Below are 17014 nucleotides of genomic sequence, written 5' to 3' on the forward strand. Positions count from 1 at the left end.
TTAAGAATTTCCATTTGCCATCTAAAGCCATGCTGTCATTTTCAATAAGTTCCTATTTTTACTTTTATCTGCTATGGAGCGTTTCACTTCCAACCCACTTTCCCACTGAATTCTGCAGATTTATTGCATGTTTTTTTAACAGAAAAGTGATTTTGAAGAAAGTGTCTGTTATTATGGCAGAAGTGACTTACTTAGATGTTTCAATATGGAACTGTATTTCAGGATTTCAGGTGGGTAAGGCCTGGTTTGTAAGTGATGGATAGCAGTGATATGTAGAGAACATCTGGGTCTCACTAATGTGGAAAAAGCACCTCCTGCTGGCCACGTGCTCTAATTACATGTAAAATTCAGACTAAAAGTGACATACAAAAAATTGAAGGTACTGTGAATGAAGGCATACACAACTAAATAAAATACATCACCTCACCTTTAGGATATTTTATGATTTCTAGCTTCCAAATGTGTTTACTGGAAGATCATTTTCTTTTGAAACAGGGTTTCTCCATGTTGCCCTGTCTGCCCTAGAAATCACTCTGTTGACTAGGCTGGCCTGCCTTTGCCTCAGCAGTGCTGGTATTAAATGTATGAACAACCACCACCACCACCACCACCACCACCACCACCACCACCACCACCACCACCAAAAGTACAATTTTCAGCTTAAATGGCCACACAAAGAAAGCTACACTGACCTGTCATGGAGTTTTCTGAAGTGCACAGCTGTTCCCTCAGTTTCTCCACGTCATCAGGGTGCACCTGCTCATAAAGCGTGCTCCCAAACCACTCTGACTGTGGCTGGTTCAGGACAGGAGTGACCGAATCAGACACATAGATGACTCTCCCTGTCTCAGCTGCCACCACAAACAGAAATCCATCAGCGGCTTCCAGGATGAGATGCTTCAGTTCCTGGGGAGGAAAGGCCGTGGTCAGCAAGGGTCCTAACAGACCTAGATCAATTATCTTCTCTTACTCAGCTCCCTCACCTCTCTGTGTGTAGCTGCTCACTGTGCAAGGGGTTGTGCTCATGAACATCGTCTCACCGGCTTAACTTATATTTTAGAAAAATGAACAAAACTTGCACCATCCCTAAAAAAAACTGTCTTTTCTCGGAGAGAGTGAGTGGCCATTTCCAGCCTAGAGAGACGAGAGAGCACGTCATGATGTTCAGGAGTTGCTGACTTGCCATTTTCCTGAGGTACTTCCCTCGTGTACTGAAAATGCAGTCATGACACTGCAGAAGGACCCAGCACCCTGTGCATGGCAAGAAAGGTAGTAGATAGTAAGAAGGAAGGAGGGTGCAAAGAGACAAGAGAGAAAGAAACCACAAGAAAGAAGGAGTCTTCCCTCGTGTGGGGACATTGCACTCTTGTTCCTCTTGTTCTAGCATGTGCCAGCTCAATGCTGGCACTGTATATAAGGCTATCCCCTGACTTCTACATGTTTGTTGGGGTTCCAGGACATCATCTCGCCAGACAAAGACAGCACACGAGGCAGCAGAGAACAATGAACTAGCCACATCACTTAACACTGAGAAGAGGCTGTTGTACTGGCCTCTTCTTACCAGGCTTCCCAGAGATATGACGGTCATTAAAGACACATAAGTGTTTTGGATTGATAGATGAGCAGCAAGAAGTACTGCTGTCACCCCAGAGGGTCATGAACGAGGCAACTTTTATACAATGAGATATCCATGTCTAAAAGCAGCGCAGTGGTTAACTAGCTACATCCTTTCTCATCAACCTAAATAAAATAGCTGGACTCCTGGTCTGCAGGAGGTGTGAAGCTAACTCTTCCACAAACACCAGAGTCTGCCCACCACTCCAACCTCCTCACACATTGTCGAGGCCCCAAAGAACAAAGTCATCCTGGGGTCAGCAGGTCTCCCCATCTGAGACTCAAATGTTCAAATGCAATCTCACATGGAATGGTTATCGCACAACAGTCAGGGGCACCTGCGAGAAAGCACAGGATAGAATCCAGAGCCTCTGGTCAGTGGCGACCTCGGTCTTCTGGGAACACAGCCTAGGAGGTTTGTGGCTGTACGCAGGCACTGACTGGGGAGCGATTCAAACACATTCAGCCTGGGAGACCAGGGTGGACGCAGACGGCACAAGCGTTTTTTCAAAAGTTTGCTCTGTGGATTTCCCATGTGCACTTCTGATTCCTGTGTCTCTCAGATGTGTGTGTGTGTGGCTCTAAGAATATTGTCAGCATTTTTATTCTCAGTTTCAGGAAAAATCTTCTCAACAGGAAGATCCTTGTAAAAAATGGGGTAAGTAAGATGTGTGGGGCAGGAGAGATCTCTATGTCACTGGAGGAGGCCATGTGGCTTTGTCTATGCATGTGTTTTTACCCTGTTTGCAAAGGTCTAGCAGGACAAAATCGCCTTCACTTATCTCTTCCCACACTCTCTCCTGAGGCTCATCGTCTGAGAGCACATTGTGTATAACTGGCCTTTTCTCATTTCTCCAGTGAATCAGTTTGGGTTTGGGAGTAAAAAAGACCCCACCCATGCCCTTCCTCTGAGCTTTACAACTCTGGCATGGTATTTACTGGTGTTGGCTTCTGATACTCCAAGGCTTGCTTTCAGTGAAATTTTGGGGGTGTTAAGTGAGCTTCTGGTGTGCAGGGCTAAGTAAGGGTTTGTCACATGGTAGGGCTCTGTAAATGTACATGTGACCAAGAGAAAAGAAGCATGGATGGGGCACATAAATGTGTCACTGCCTTCTCTCTGCAATCTTCCTGTAGTCGCTTAGAGTCCTTTGTGAGGATTAAATAAATTCAGGGAAAACATGTGAGGCACTGACCCTAGTGTTAGTAGTACTTATATTCCCAGCAGGTCAGACCTCACCATCAATCTTCATTATAGAAACGTCCCCATGATAAGCAGCCTATTCAGGGATGCCTTCCTCACACATTGACTGGGCTGGGGGCGAGCATGCTTTTCAGTTTTACAGAGATGGAATGAGGGTAGAAAGCCATACCTTGGCTACCATGCTCCCTATCTAAGACCAAACATGGCCACTACCTTCTTCCTGAAACCCTCAGCATGAAGAACGAAGTGACCCCTGGGAGGATTTCAAGGGTATCAGAGTGGGTAAGGCACCTGTCCAGGCACCTGTGCAGGACAGAGGGCTATGGCGCTGGCTTCTGTTCCTTGTTCTTCTACACCTGCTGTCGAACATGGACAGATGCTCTGCACTGCACAGCTAATGAGCCCTGTGCCTCCTCCACTCTCCCCTGCATACACTGTGCCTCTTTTAAAAGTCCCCATGCTGAGCTCTTCTGTGCTCAGTCTGTGATTCCCTCACAGCCCCTGTCCTGAGCACAGCCCCTGGTACAACCCAGTCCCTTCCTCTCAATTTCATTCTGGCCTCACATTCTGCCTTGTTAAACACTCCATTACTCAAGATTCCACACATGAGATACTTGGTACTTTCAAATTAACACCTCTGACAACCATGTAATTTCACCTCTTTCCACCAGATCCATCAGCTCATTAATCTTAGGAAAGCCATGGAAACCAGAAAGTCAAAGCCCTATGTTTAACTAGACAAGTCATCTAAAGCTTTAAGTACCAGCCGATGGTCACTGAGATCACCAAGTGAAAGACAAGGATTCAGAAGACTCAGGCTCACATAAACCCATTTACTGATGATGTGTTGCTATCTCATGCTTTTCTTCTCCCCAGTTAGCATGGGTGAAATTCTATAAGCTTTGATTTCTTCACCTGTCCAACAGTGATGAAAAGCAGTGGCTTGTCAGCTAAAGTAAATGAACAGCACAGAAAGATGTGACTTGGACCAGGACCATGAGTGCCTGCCAGTTCTGGTTGTGATGACCCTGCAGACAACACTGTCACTGCTACTGTGACTCCAAAGGCATGGCTATCTCACTACCCTTACATAAGGATTATGGTGTCACTGTCATCTTCCTGAATCAGCATGCTCATCACATTGTGTTTTAAACTACTCCTCACTGAGGTTTATGGAAGCTAAAGGAGCGGACAATAGACAGATCTGCCACTCTTGAAGAGTACCTCCTTCTGAAGAATGGAAGCCAAATTTCTTGCCTTCACCTCTTCCCCAACTCCATGTTCCTACATAATTTATCTCACGCTTGTGACCTTAAGGATCCCTCCAATTTCCACTGGCCACAACACCAACACTGGGGTACCTGCTCAGTGAGGAAGGAAGGCTTGTATGCGCCGTCAGTCGATTTGTTGCCAGTGCCCCTCATGGACTTCATGTGCGAGACCGCCATGCGCAGGATGGTCAGCTTGTCTGGCTTCCTAGCCAGTGCACTGCAGGTGGGAACCATGTCAGAAAGTTCCGTAATATATTGAGTCATCTTGTTCCGCCTGCGCCGCTCAATCTCACTGTGGTTCTCTCTTCCCAGAAAGCAAGAGGTCAGGGGGAGGGAAAAAGAGAAGGATCAGACCAGGGGTCGGTCAGCAGACATTGGGATAAAAGAATACACTGTTAACATCAGATAGACAAATTCCTGGACCTAACTCATAATGGCTCAGTGTTTTGAGTAGTTGTGGACTGAATCCCTGACACATCTGTAACTCGTGTCTTTGTGTGGGAAGTATGGACCTCTGTGCCTCCTTCTCTAAATATGTATAGGTCCTTCTGAAATTACACACATACCTATGGACTTTTCTGGAACATGCAGAATTAAGACCAGGGAGCATGGAAGATTAAAACGTTTTAGCAGGCTTTCTGTGTACAAGCATGATCTTAAACATGAATGTATGGATACACATTTACAAATGTAGCTACAGACTTCTTATCCATGTGGTTTATTTCCCTCATGACATGAAACACTCACTATAAGATAGCCTCCAACTTATACTCCTTCAATTCTTGGATGGTGATAATCCATTCAAGTGAACACTGTACCTCAAAATACATAAAGCACCCAAGATGAGGAATACCCGCACAGCCATGTGACTTTTACCTTCAATACAGCATTCAATATATCTTATGAATCCTTAGCACACCACTATAAAGTAGGGATGTGTTGAATGCTTAGCTAGAGACAAACTGATATGAGTGTTCTCATCTGGCTAAAGGCCGTCCAAGCTAGGCTGAGATGCTTGGCTGGGGCTGTATCAAATGCCTTTGTCTTTAGCAATACCCTCAGCTGACAGTGGGCTTGCAGTATCTAACCCATCACAAGCCTTACTATTCTTTGTGTTACTAAGGAGACCACTGATGACGCAGATTCACTTTATATAAAGTGAACATGCCTTTCTTCTACACCAATAGTGTAGCATAGTAACAGAACAGGTGTGATCCTGGCTTATTGACAAATAACCAATTAAAAAAAATACTCCAAGGAATTACCCAATTCCATTTCTAGGATTCTTAAAATGGAAAACCAACAGAAGGGCTGGGAGAATATTTCTGCCTCGAATTATTTATTACCTTTAAGCTCAAAAGAGAGTAACAGCCAACCTCATCCAACACACTTGCTGTTCCCTGGGATGAAACAGAGTCTAAAAACATACCCCATGCTGCTGCTGCTGTTGCTGCAGAAAGGAGGGCTTTCTGGCTTCTCTGGGAGGAAAGTGACACCAACAATAAGAAAAGAAGATCCCCAGGCAAGGCTGCTCCACACACTGCATGTATTCATCAGCCTTACACTTTGGGAAGTGGGACAACATGACAATCAGGCTCATAGGTGTGACAATGAGCATGCTGTGTGTGCGCTGAGAGACCCTCTGTAGAAACAGTATTCCCTGTGGTGGACTGGTGTGAACCTTCTGGAACAGAATTTCCATTCAAGGAGTCCTGAGCCAGCCCCACAATGGGTAGGGAATGCCAAAGAAAACAAGGAAGCCTAACATGGTCTTCAAGCAGCAGGGGCATTATGTAGGGATGTAAAACTCCACTGTGCATAGCAGAACCCAGAGGTGGGATGTGATCACATGTTCAGAAAGGCCTTAGAAGGTAAAAGGCAGGTGAGAAAAAGACATGGAAGAGGAGGGGCTAGAAGGGGTTAGCAACAGTGGGTAGAGTTAGACCTATGTGACAGCAGAAAAAGGAGGTGTGCTTTGGGGAGAGGGTTTATCTCGAGGGTCAAAGGAAGATCTAGGATTAGGAAGAAGCATTGAGCAAGGAAGAGACATCTCTGTAGGAAGGGCAGACCTGGTGCAAGAGGAAACTGAGGAATTTGGGAAGCTGGGGAGCAGGCCAGACCACAGTGAGAAATCGAATGGGCCAATGGGCCCTGATGTGGCTGACAGAGGTAGATGAGCCATGTCGGAGAGAGGAGGAAGACCAGCAAGCGGACTCCTGAGGCCAACCCCACCCACAGGGGATTAACTGGACAGATGTCAGTGAAGCGGCAATGTTCTGTTCTTATACGTAGGAAAGACTTCCCAGGGTCAGGAAAATCTATCTCCCCCAGGGGGAAGTGGACGGAGCTTCTTGAGTAGGGGTTGGGAGGGAGGGTCAACCAGATAAGAAGAGGTTGGAGTGGGGCATCTACAAGCCAGGGAAAATGATACAAGTGGGAATTTGAACAGAGGACTGCTAGCTCTTCAGCACAGGCAGGAGTCTTGCCATGGAGATACCTGAGGCCCTTTCCTCGCCTTCCACAACCACAAAGCAGGTCATATGGTGCAGACCACGTTCTTCAGTTGGACATTTGTCCAGAAGGCCTAAAGCAGGGAGAGCTTCCAGAGGTGTGTAACGCCACCTTGCCAGCTCACACTTCGTGGGACCACTCAGAGAAGGTGATACTCTGAAAGTGCATGGGCTGATGACGTAAGGAGAGACCAGACAAGCAGTACAGGCACTTCTGAGCAGATGATGATTCAGGCAGGACCCAGAGCTCCCTTCACACCTCCATGCATGTTCCTGTAGGGTCATGTGAAACAGGCACCCAAAAGGAGAACCTGCCCACCCCATCTGGAGTCTCACTCTGACCTTGGGATGTCTCACAGCCCCACACACTTCTCTCTGGGTCCCCTTCTCCCCTCTCTCCAGTCCATATTCTGTCATTCAACACCCCTCTGAATCATAAGAACACAATGTCTACTCTGACTTATCTCTCGTCCAGCACAAACTGAATAGCTCCTTCACCACAAGCTTCTGTCTGCCAAACTCTTGCAAAAAAAAAAACTCTTGATTCTTCTCCCTTCTCCATGCCCGTGCCCTGCCAACAGCAGCTATTACCACTGCACCATGTGGCTAAGCCTTCTCTCATCTTTCTTTTCCTCCATCACAGATCTTATATTGTAGTCAGACTGGCAGGTTTCTAAAGGCAAGTGTAACCCATTAAAGTCCTTCAGTAGCGATCCCAAACCTACAGAGATAAGACTACAGCTTTCAAATAGTGTCTGTGGTTATCAACAATGCCATATTGCTATGGACTAAATTTCCTATAAACATTGGGAGGGGTCTTTGTGAAGTTCTCTGATGAATCCATAGATAAATTAAATGTGTAGACTAACGTAAAGGAAGAAATGATTACAGCAATATCTAAAAGCTGGAAATCACACTCACCGACCAGTGCAGGAAGCAATACAATAATCTTAGATTTTCTATGAAATAAGCCTGAGCTACTAGCAGTGAGTTAAAGAGTTGAGAACTTCCAGTTGCCTGGCAACAAGATCTGAGAAGCAAATGGTATGCACTGATGTGTAAGATTTCATTTTAAAGCCTTCAAGGATACAGAAGTAAGGCGATGCCATCTTGTGAGAAGAGAAAGGCACACCCTTAAAACCCTATTTACTAGGCCAAGTTCATCTTCTCCTCCCAGGGTAGGGGACAATAGGCTCAATCTGTTAGGCCTGTAAATGTGGTGTCTATGAGCATCCATAATTGCTAGGAGCCAGGCAGCATCAGTAAGGAAATCCGCCTCTGCATATGTAGGAACAGGGTTAGGACTCTGCAGCAAAGGACAGCTGGGATGCAGGAGGCATCCTAATTCTGCTGGAGCAAGAAGACTACAGCCTTTCCCCAGGGGGGACAACTGGAGGCATCAAGGGCAAAGAAGGAGGTGTAGCTAGCTGTGTGACTTTACTTATAGCAGTGGCGCGCACGCGCGCGCGTGTGTGTGTGTGTGTGTGTGTGTGTGTGTGTGTGTGTGAGCCATTCTGACTTACATTTATGAAATGGGAGCACTTCAAAAACTTTCCTCATGACTTCCAGGAGGTGCTGGCACAATCATGGTGCCATTCTCCTGTGACCTAGAGGCTAAGATTATACAGGATGGTATGAAGGTATGTGTTGAGGAGGACCCCCCAAATAGAAGTCTCAATGGATACATGCAGGAACCCCAGAACCTAAGACACTGAAGGCAGGACTGAGTGAGAGGAGCCATGCAGTCATGTACTAAGCCTGAGTGCCTCTCATTGCCTCCCTTGACACACACGGAAGGGGTCTGAAGTAGATCTGGTCCTGCAAGTATATAAGGCCCATAGAGAGTCTGATGTGTAATTGACTTTTGATGAAAGCTTAGGACTGTCAGCTGTCCAAACTCTTGAAATGCCACTTCCTAGTGGTGTCACCTGTAACACAGGAACATGCTGGGTCATTAAAGTGGGAAGCCACCTTGGGCTGCCCGATGCTGTGAGATACTTGGGCCTCACTCTGAGTGCAGGCTTGTAGACTGGGTGTGCTGTCAGGGTGCTGACCCTGTGAGGATGCCACTAGGTCCTGGGGTCCATTAGGGAGCTCTGTGTTTTGTTCTGGGGTGTGATCAGAGTCTTCTAGAGTCAGAGCTCATCCATGTGTGTTGTTAGTGCCTGTGAGTTGATAATGGAAGTCAAGAGGGAACAGAAGTCAAGCCAAGTGCCAGCAAGTGAAGGCTGCTTCCTTAGGCCGTGCTGGGAAAGGAACCCAAGCTTTGTATTTCCATTCCTGAACCTCTTGAGCAAAGAGACCTCTTCTTTTGAAGCTCATGTCACCCATTGCTACCACCTCCGGGGCTCTTTGCCACTGTCCCCGTTGGGCACCCACATTAACACCCAGCTCCCTAATAGTGTCCACATGAGATCAGGCAGCACAATATGGCTTCCTGTCTACCCCCTATCCCACTTGAGGTTTGCTTCGATGGGGCCATAATGAAAGAAGCATGAGTCAGCTGCTATGACTTGGACCATATTTCCCAAATCCAAGGTCAAGGTATTAAGTATAATGTTAAGCAGAACATATGGGTTTAGGACCATCCTTGAGAAAAGCTGGGAATGATCACTAGACTCAGACTAGGGAACAGAGATCATAGTCCTGCATCTGATAAGATTATGAATCAACTAATAAGGATAGACCTGGCTTGCATCACAGTCTTTACATTCTCCAAGGCCTTGCTGGATAGAACTGTGATGGACTAACTGGAGGCATGGGAGCAGGAAATGGGAGAGGCCTTAGAATGTACCTTACCAGGGCTGGCAGGAGACCCTGGATGGTGAAGTGGAAGGTAGGGCGTGTACTTGGTTGTCTCCCCAACTCTGAGCAACTCAGATGTGCCCACAGGTTCCTCAGCCATGGATTATTTCAAATACCCTATTATAATGAGGTCAGTGCCTCTGGGGTCCCATGAACTCAGCTCTGTAAGTAACAGCACATGTTGGAAGCACATTCCATCTCTCTCTTATTTTTAAGGCACAGAGGAAAGGATGTGGTTGATAGAAGCAAAGGTTTGAACTTGACTGTGTAACATGTGACTCACTAGAAGGCTCAGAGTGTTACATACACAGTGTTGGGGTCACTGCCTCCTCACAGTCGGGTCTCTGTATATCCCGACTATTGTTTCATCACTGACATTGACCTGCAATGTCAAGCAAATGTCACTCCATGTTTCTCTTCCTCTTTATGCTCTGAGACCAAGCATCACCATTTCCTGAGGTTAAAATGCTATGGTATATAATCTCAAGAGGAACTTTGACATAGAGGACTCAATGTCATTCTTCCTTCTACAGCGAGGCTGTGTGGCATGGAAGAGAGAGAGAGAGAGAGAGAGAGAGAGAGAGAGAGAGAGAGAGAGAGAGAGAGAGAGAGATTGAGAGATTTCCAGGAACAGAGCACTCCTTGCTACTAAGATACATCTTTAGAAACCTGGACATCCAAGAAGATGGGTCATATCTGCATAGGAAGAGATAATTGTTTTGATAATCAATTGTTGGTGAAGCTCACATCTTGTTTTGATAGGAATTCCAAGGTCATTAATGTGTTAAAATGTGTTCTTACCACATCTCTCATTCTTCAGATGAGGATGAAGCTGGGAAATGGATGAGCCTGGTCTCAGGGGGGAAAAGTTTATGGGATGAGGAAATATTTACTATGGTCTTGAAGGCTGGAAATCCTTGGGCAGGACAAGACATTCATTCCTCCTGCATTTGTAGAGAACTCTGCTTAATTCACAGCTATCATTTTGGTTATGGTTACAAAGAACCAAAAGGACCTTCATGCAGAAAAGTAGACAGCTAGCCTAATGTGCTGTGGGGACATCACACTTCTCAAAATTGCTTCAAACATCCAAGACTGTCAGTCCAAATGGAGTATGAATACAGTAGGCAAGCAGCTATCACAGGAAGCAAGCTTCTAAGGTTAACAATAACCAAGAAGGAGTTCTCAGGAATGAGGGTATCAAGGCAAGCCCTGCTGTAGGGAGATGGTACAGATGAAAAGTATTGTAAGAATGGAGGAGTGATACCTTCCTTCAGCACACGTCCATGTGTCCCAAAATGCCCCAACAGAACAAACTGGAAGAATCAGAAGCCATGGTTCTATCTTATACCACCAGCACCGTTGACCCAGGAGCCTTCCTTAAAGGTCGGCTGCACCCAGGGCAGTGCCACAGAGCCAGCCAAAGATGCTGTTACAAGGTAGTAGCTTGATTGTCAGGATCTTGAAACCAACCCAGACACGCTCCATATTTCCTGTGTTTCTCCTTATTTTCCATAGTAAAAAACAAACAAACAAACCAAAAACAGGATTCATGTTGATAATTCTCTCTATACTTGAACCCTAGGATTTTTTTTTAAAAGGAGTGAGTCCATTAACGTTAGTAGTTACTGTTTAACTTAAAAGCAAACAGGATTAAGAACTAATTATTTACCTCCTCCCATTTGCTATGGGTTATTTTGAGACAAAATCTTGTTCTATACCTTAGGTTTGTCTTGAATTTGCCATCTTTCTGCCTCATACTCGCAAGTGCTGAGATTTCAAGCATGTACCACAAGGCCAGGCTTGGGACACTTCAGGATTACTAAGTTGCCTGCCACCTAGCCAAATACTTGCATTAAACAAGACATACACAAGAGGGCCAGAGATCAGGCAATAGCTTGCTCAGTGACAAAAGGCACTAAGTGCCTGTTCATGACAGTCATGTGACTGCTGGCTACTGGCTTAAGAAAGGTAAAATAAACTCACCTTGAGAATTTACTGGGACCTTCCCCATCTTCGTCATCGAAGTCCATTCTGAAAAGTCAAAGCCACAGGTAAGAACTAGTTATAACTCTCAGAAGACTCTAATTGGTTACATGAGCTGTGAATGCAGGAGAAGCTTTACCCCATCACATCGCTGTGCAAGGCTTCCTACCTACTGGGCTAAACAGTATCCGCAGAGTCTCAAGAGAAAAAAATTACAAACAAAAGGTCTCCAGTACACTCACTATTAGTTCTCTGGTCAGAAATGGGAATACTCAAGTGTCAACTTGTACCCCTTTGACGCTTCTCAGGTCACCAATGGATGACTCAGGCCACATTGTGTGAAGGCATCAATGTTTCTTGTCTGCCATCATCCCTGGAGTATGTGGGTCCATCCACATTATGTATTCTATATCAGCACTTAATTTCTTACTTTTATGGTATATTGCTCAAGGGATTTGGAAGACAGTAAGTTCAAAGGGCGATGACATAATATCGGGGGACAGTGAGGCTGTCAGAGAATACTGCTTGTGACTTGGTGAGTCTCTACCAACCTCAGGGCAAAGGTCCTTCAAGAAAACCAGTCTGTTACACCCAGGATCAAACAGGCTGTTGAGGAGGAAATGGGCCTTTGATACCAAAATCACTGAAACTGGTTGTCTGCTCGTTGAAGCTCACAGAATTACTCTTCAGATTCTTCGATTCTTCTCTGCTGGGCCTCCCCTTGTTAACATCAATGTTGTGGTGAATTCTTTCTTAACTAACACTCCAAATGATCCTTCTTAAAAGCCCACGTGCTTCTGATGTCAGCACACACAGGTTGGAAGATGTTAGGGCAGAGGGGAACATAACCATGATCAAGTGTACCCAGAGTTTTTGCGGTAGGAAATGAGGCACCAGCAGTCAGCATGGCTCTTGAGTGTGGCATCCATTTGCAGACCCTATATTACCCTGCTTGTTTTTAGTAGGCCTGAAGGATTTGGTGAGATGTAGTCTCATGATCCAAGCAGGAGAGAGGCTGGCTGCCTGCCTGGAGGTCTGAGGAATTCCATGTTTTAGCAGTTTATTATGAGAATGGAGAATACACAGTGAGATTCGGCTCAAACAATAAACAAGCAAAGAATGAAGTATGTGCCAGAAGACCACAGTTACAGAGGCCACACCTTCTGGTGTGGCCATAGGGAGGGTGAACTTCATTTCCTAGCCTCTAAGGGATTGAATAAGTGACCCAGGAAATGCATGGGGCACCCAGGCCACCAGGAGGCAGTCATGTTACACATAAAGAGCATCCTTGTACACATACCCCAAGATGAGCCCCAGTGAGATGTGTGGCTATGCAGTAACTTGAGGGACCTAGGAACTAGGATCAGATACGGCAAAATGAAGGGAATGAGGACAGCTTTTGCATGTCTTTGCTCTGGATTGTATTCAATGCAGCCTGAGTTGACATGTCCAGAATTCCCTGATGGGATCCCTCACCCACTTAGATCCTTGGTCCTCAAAAGACAACTGTCCTCACAACAAAATTGGCAGTTGTGATGAAAGAAATTCCTCTGTACAAAGAGGAAAGGAGATGGACAGGAAGAAGGGAAAAGGCAGAAGACCACATGCATGTCCCCCAGGAGATGACCGTCTATCACTCTCCACAGCACGGCTTTGGAAGTTCAGCCCTGGGCCAGAGCTGTCTACAGGACAAATGGAGCTGAATGTGGGAATTCTAAATAAAGAAATCTCATTAATATCCTGTATAATTACTAAGCTATCATCTCACCTTCCTGGAAATTGCATGTGGAAAATAACCACTAAAAATGTTTAACTGAGGTCAGTTGTATTTTTGCAGAGCCACACTGCCACCTAGTGCTTGTAAAGGGAAAGATCACCTTTTCTGCCTTCATAAAATACCTACGTTTTCAAAATCCCAAATGATTTGTGCATGGATTCATCGAAACCATAAATAGGTGTAATATACACAGTTATCTTTAAAATCCCATTCAGTTCAATTTGATATCACAGTTTCTATAACATTAACAAAGAGAGAGCGTGCGCGCGCGAGAGAGAGCAAGCTCTTACACTCTTGTGCTTGCCTGTGGAGGTAGAGGACATGTGAGAGATTAGGCTTTCTCCTTCTACCTGTGGATATGGTTATGTTACTTAGGTCATTAGGCATGGCAGCAAGTGCCCATACCACTGAGCCATCTCAAGGGCCTTTGATGGGATTATAATAAATAATCAAACTGCTACAAAACATAACTGACTAGATGGCCCTCAATCCAGGCCTAAAGATCAATGAGATGCTTGGAGTGACCAAGGGCAGGTATTCTTGGACTCCAGGACTTTGATGCTGAAACAGTCACAAGCAAATCAGGATAGTTTGTCATCCTCATTTTGACAGAGTTTTCTTTACTCAATACCCTACAGAATAGATATAGGAAGAAGTCAGTGGTGTAATAAAGGGTTCCAGCCCTGCTAGGCGAGCTTCGGATCAGGCCAGCATCAGGTGAAAGAAAAGGGTGGTCTAGATCCTGAGTCTACTGGAGTCCATTGGAAAACTAGAGTCATAACTTGTATATGAAAAATTAAAGACCAAGAAACTATGGTTCCTACCTGAGAACGTGTGCAATCATACTGTGTAACACGGAGAGAAACTGTAAGTGTGTATACAATCATACACATGTAGAATGGAGAGAAACAGTACCTTCCCACCCACGAGGATGTATGCAATCACATACATACAGTATAGAGAGAAACTACCCCTGCCACTTGTGTGAGTGTGAACTCACACTTAGACAGCAATCCTGTTAATAGTTTGAAAGGCAAATAAAGTGGGTCCAGCCTAGGAGATAAATCAGAAGCCGCACGTGAGTATTTAGAGCCACTCAGTTTCACTAGCCCCTCAGCAATGCCACACACACACACACACACACACACACACACAGACACACACAGACACACACAGACACACACAGACTGCTAAAAAAAAAACCACACACACATGAAAAAAAAAAAAAAAACTTCAAAACACTTGCCCTGGTGTTACGTTCAGGTCCCTGCCACCATGTCCAACATTAAATATGACTACAATAAGCTGAGCTTATTACTTCTGGTATGAGAAGTATAGTAAATCATCCTTTGTTTTTTATGTTTCTCTCTTATTATGAAACATCTGGATAATAAAATAAATCAAAATGTGACTTTAAGCCCTATTGTATTCACTCTAAAAATCAAAAACAAAAACAAAACGAACCTCAGCACAGTGAACAAGTGAGTCTCCAGACAGTGAGCTGAAAACACAGTTGACCCTACTTCCTGTTGGGCAGTCTGAACAAGAAGTTCGGACAGGCATTTCCCAGCATAATTTAAGTGAGAAAGAAGTGAGGAGAGTCTCCCTAGCAGTGCTGTTTAAGAATGACAGTGCAGCATCAAATGTGAGTTTGCACAGAGAATTCGCTTCTCCAGCAAAGAGAAAGGTCATTCTAGTACAGTTGCCCAACACTGGCTACGCAGGAGCAGACCTGATCCTGGCCACAGGTCCCCAGAACATAGCAGTAGCAACATGTCTGAAAATATTCCCACTCCAGGAAGACCCACTTACAGAGTCATCCCTGCCTTTCCTCTCTTTCTTTCGCTCACACCTCTTTATTTCTCTTGTTCTTTAATTTTTAAAGCAGGGTCCACACTATTTAGCCCAGGCTGGTCTTGACCTCCAGAGTCTCCTGACTCTGTCTATCAAGGGCTGGGATTTTCCCTTAGTGATAGTGTTTTAGAAGCTCAACCCTGGATACAAGGCAGTGGCAGGAACTGATATGTTCCTGCCCATCGCTGTATGCAGCCTCCACCCTTCCTTCACCCTCCACCCTCCACCCTGATGGCTAGCTTCATCATCTCCCTTAACTAATGGCCACTTCCTCAGTGAGGTTAAAAGCACTGCTTTTGCCCGTTTGCTGGGTGGGAGTCTCCCTCTCTTGCTGAGCTTAGGGAGGTCACAACAAGAATGTATGTCAGGTGACTTGTTTCAGCTCATTTCTCCCACACATGTGGAGCTACTTTGCAAAGAATCTAAAACTTCTGAACCTTCACCCTGTGTCCAGGCAGCCAGGAGGAGAGCAGCACCCTGCTGAGAGGCTCACTGTGAAGTCCTGACAGTGAAGTGGGAAGAAAGCCCAGCCAGGAAGGACTCACAGCACTAGGTCAGGCACATGTCCAGAAGGATCCAAAGTCCTCAAGAGGTCAGTGTGGCCAGTTCTATGAGGCTGTGAAGCACTGGAGAGGAATGGGTGACTGTCTGAGCCCTTGGAACACTTCACTATCAGGTGAGAGAGGGAGACCTGGAAAGGAACAGGCCAGGGCACGCCAGTGCTGGCTTTTCATACCCTCTCTTCTTCCACATCCCTCTGAGTCTCTTCAAGCATGTCTCAAAATCTTAACAGAAGGAACAGTTGGAGACACCATGCTGGTGACAGTGACAGCAAACAACAGTCAATGCCAGCCATAGTACAAGGCCCTGATGGAGCTATCAGCCTTTTGATGCCAATACTGGGTTTTCATGAAAAGATATAAAAACAAAAAACAAAAAACAAAAACAAAACAAAACAAACAAACAAACAGAAACAAAAAAAACCCTGCCAGATGTAAGAAAGCCCCAAGACTTACTATGGAAACAGGTCTGCAAAAGAAGCAGTTCCCTTCTTAGACCCTGGATAAGTCTTTTTAAGTCGTGGTGTCTGATTCCCACCATCTGACAGTAGGAAAGGGCAAGCAGCATAAGACTCCAAGAAAGATAACAAAGGCTTCCTGCTGAAGGTCCAATTCATTGGCCTGCCTCCAGAGAGCCTCAGTCCCACCTTCAGGGTGTTGGAGGCCACTGCACACCTACTTTCATGTCTGTTTCCTTCTTGATAGCTTGTTTCCTCTTCTTCAGCTGTATGTGGAACTGAACCCAAGCCTAAGTGCCAGCCTGCCCAGGGCCTACATTAGCTTCTAGTGCCATGGAGGGCATGGTATGGTCTGTCTCAATCTCTGTCTCTATCTGTTCTCTCTCTATATATGTGTGTTGGTTTGAATGAGATGCCATGTTCCCCACAGTCTCGTACATTTGAATACTTGGTCTCCAGTTGGTAGCCTTTTTTGAGTAGACTTAGGAGGTATGGCCATGTGTCACTGGAGCAGCTTTGAGGTTTCAAGGGACACTATGCTTTTGTCTGTAGTTTAAGATGCGAGCTCTCTGCTGCACTCCTTACAATGCCTGCCTGCTGCCATGCTTTCTCACTGTGGAGCTGATGGATCCTTAAGTTGCCTTGGTCACGGTGTATCACAGCAATGGAAAAGGAACTAAAACTACAAGACAGGACAGCTGTGGGGAATTCTTCAGATATGGAACTCAGTCCTAGATCAAATTTTCTTAAGCAGTCCAGAAAGCAAGATCTGTACTGCAGGCCAAGATGGAAAACTGCATGTACACCAGCCCAAACCATGAGAAAGCACAGGCTCACAGATGAACTCACCCCAGCACAGGGAGGGCACATGGGTCTTCAGCATGGGGTGGGGCAAAGCATTTCTGCCTGGACTTGAACCAACCTAGAGTATTCATTACAGAGCCTAGTCTTCTAGAAACCGACAAGGATGAACAATGG

At 45.6% G+C, this 17014-nt stretch overlaps 1 protein-coding gene across 6 annotated transcripts in view; it reads right to left on the minus strand.

The window, feature by feature from the left end:
* Positions 1 to 17014, minus strand: part of Arnt2 (aryl hydrocarbon receptor nuclear translocator 2) — a 156866-nt gene that overhangs the window by 95136 nt on the left and 44716 nt on the right. For 5 of the 6 annotated variants that reach the window (XM_021167418.2, XM_029479467.1, XM_029479468.1 and 2 more), the window contains 3 exons: positions 11388 to 11435; positions 4177 to 4390; positions 693 to 906 (listed from right to left, as the gene is read on the minus strand). In XM_021167418.2, the coding sequence (XP_021023077.1) occupies positions 693 to 906; positions 4177 to 4390; positions 11388 to 11435 (476 nt within the window). The remainder of the gene's footprint in view (positions 1 to 692; positions 907 to 4176; positions 4391 to 11387; positions 11436 to 17014) is intronic. The other variant, XM_029479466.1, reaches the window with a different exon arrangement.

Source organism: Mus caroli, chromosome 7 (genome assembly GCF_900094665.2).
Source record: "Mus caroli chromosome 7, CAROLI_EIJ_v1.1, whole genome shotgun sequence".
Classification (NCBI taxonomy): domain Eukaryota; kingdom Metazoa; phylum Chordata; class Mammalia; order Rodentia; family Muridae; genus Mus; species Mus caroli.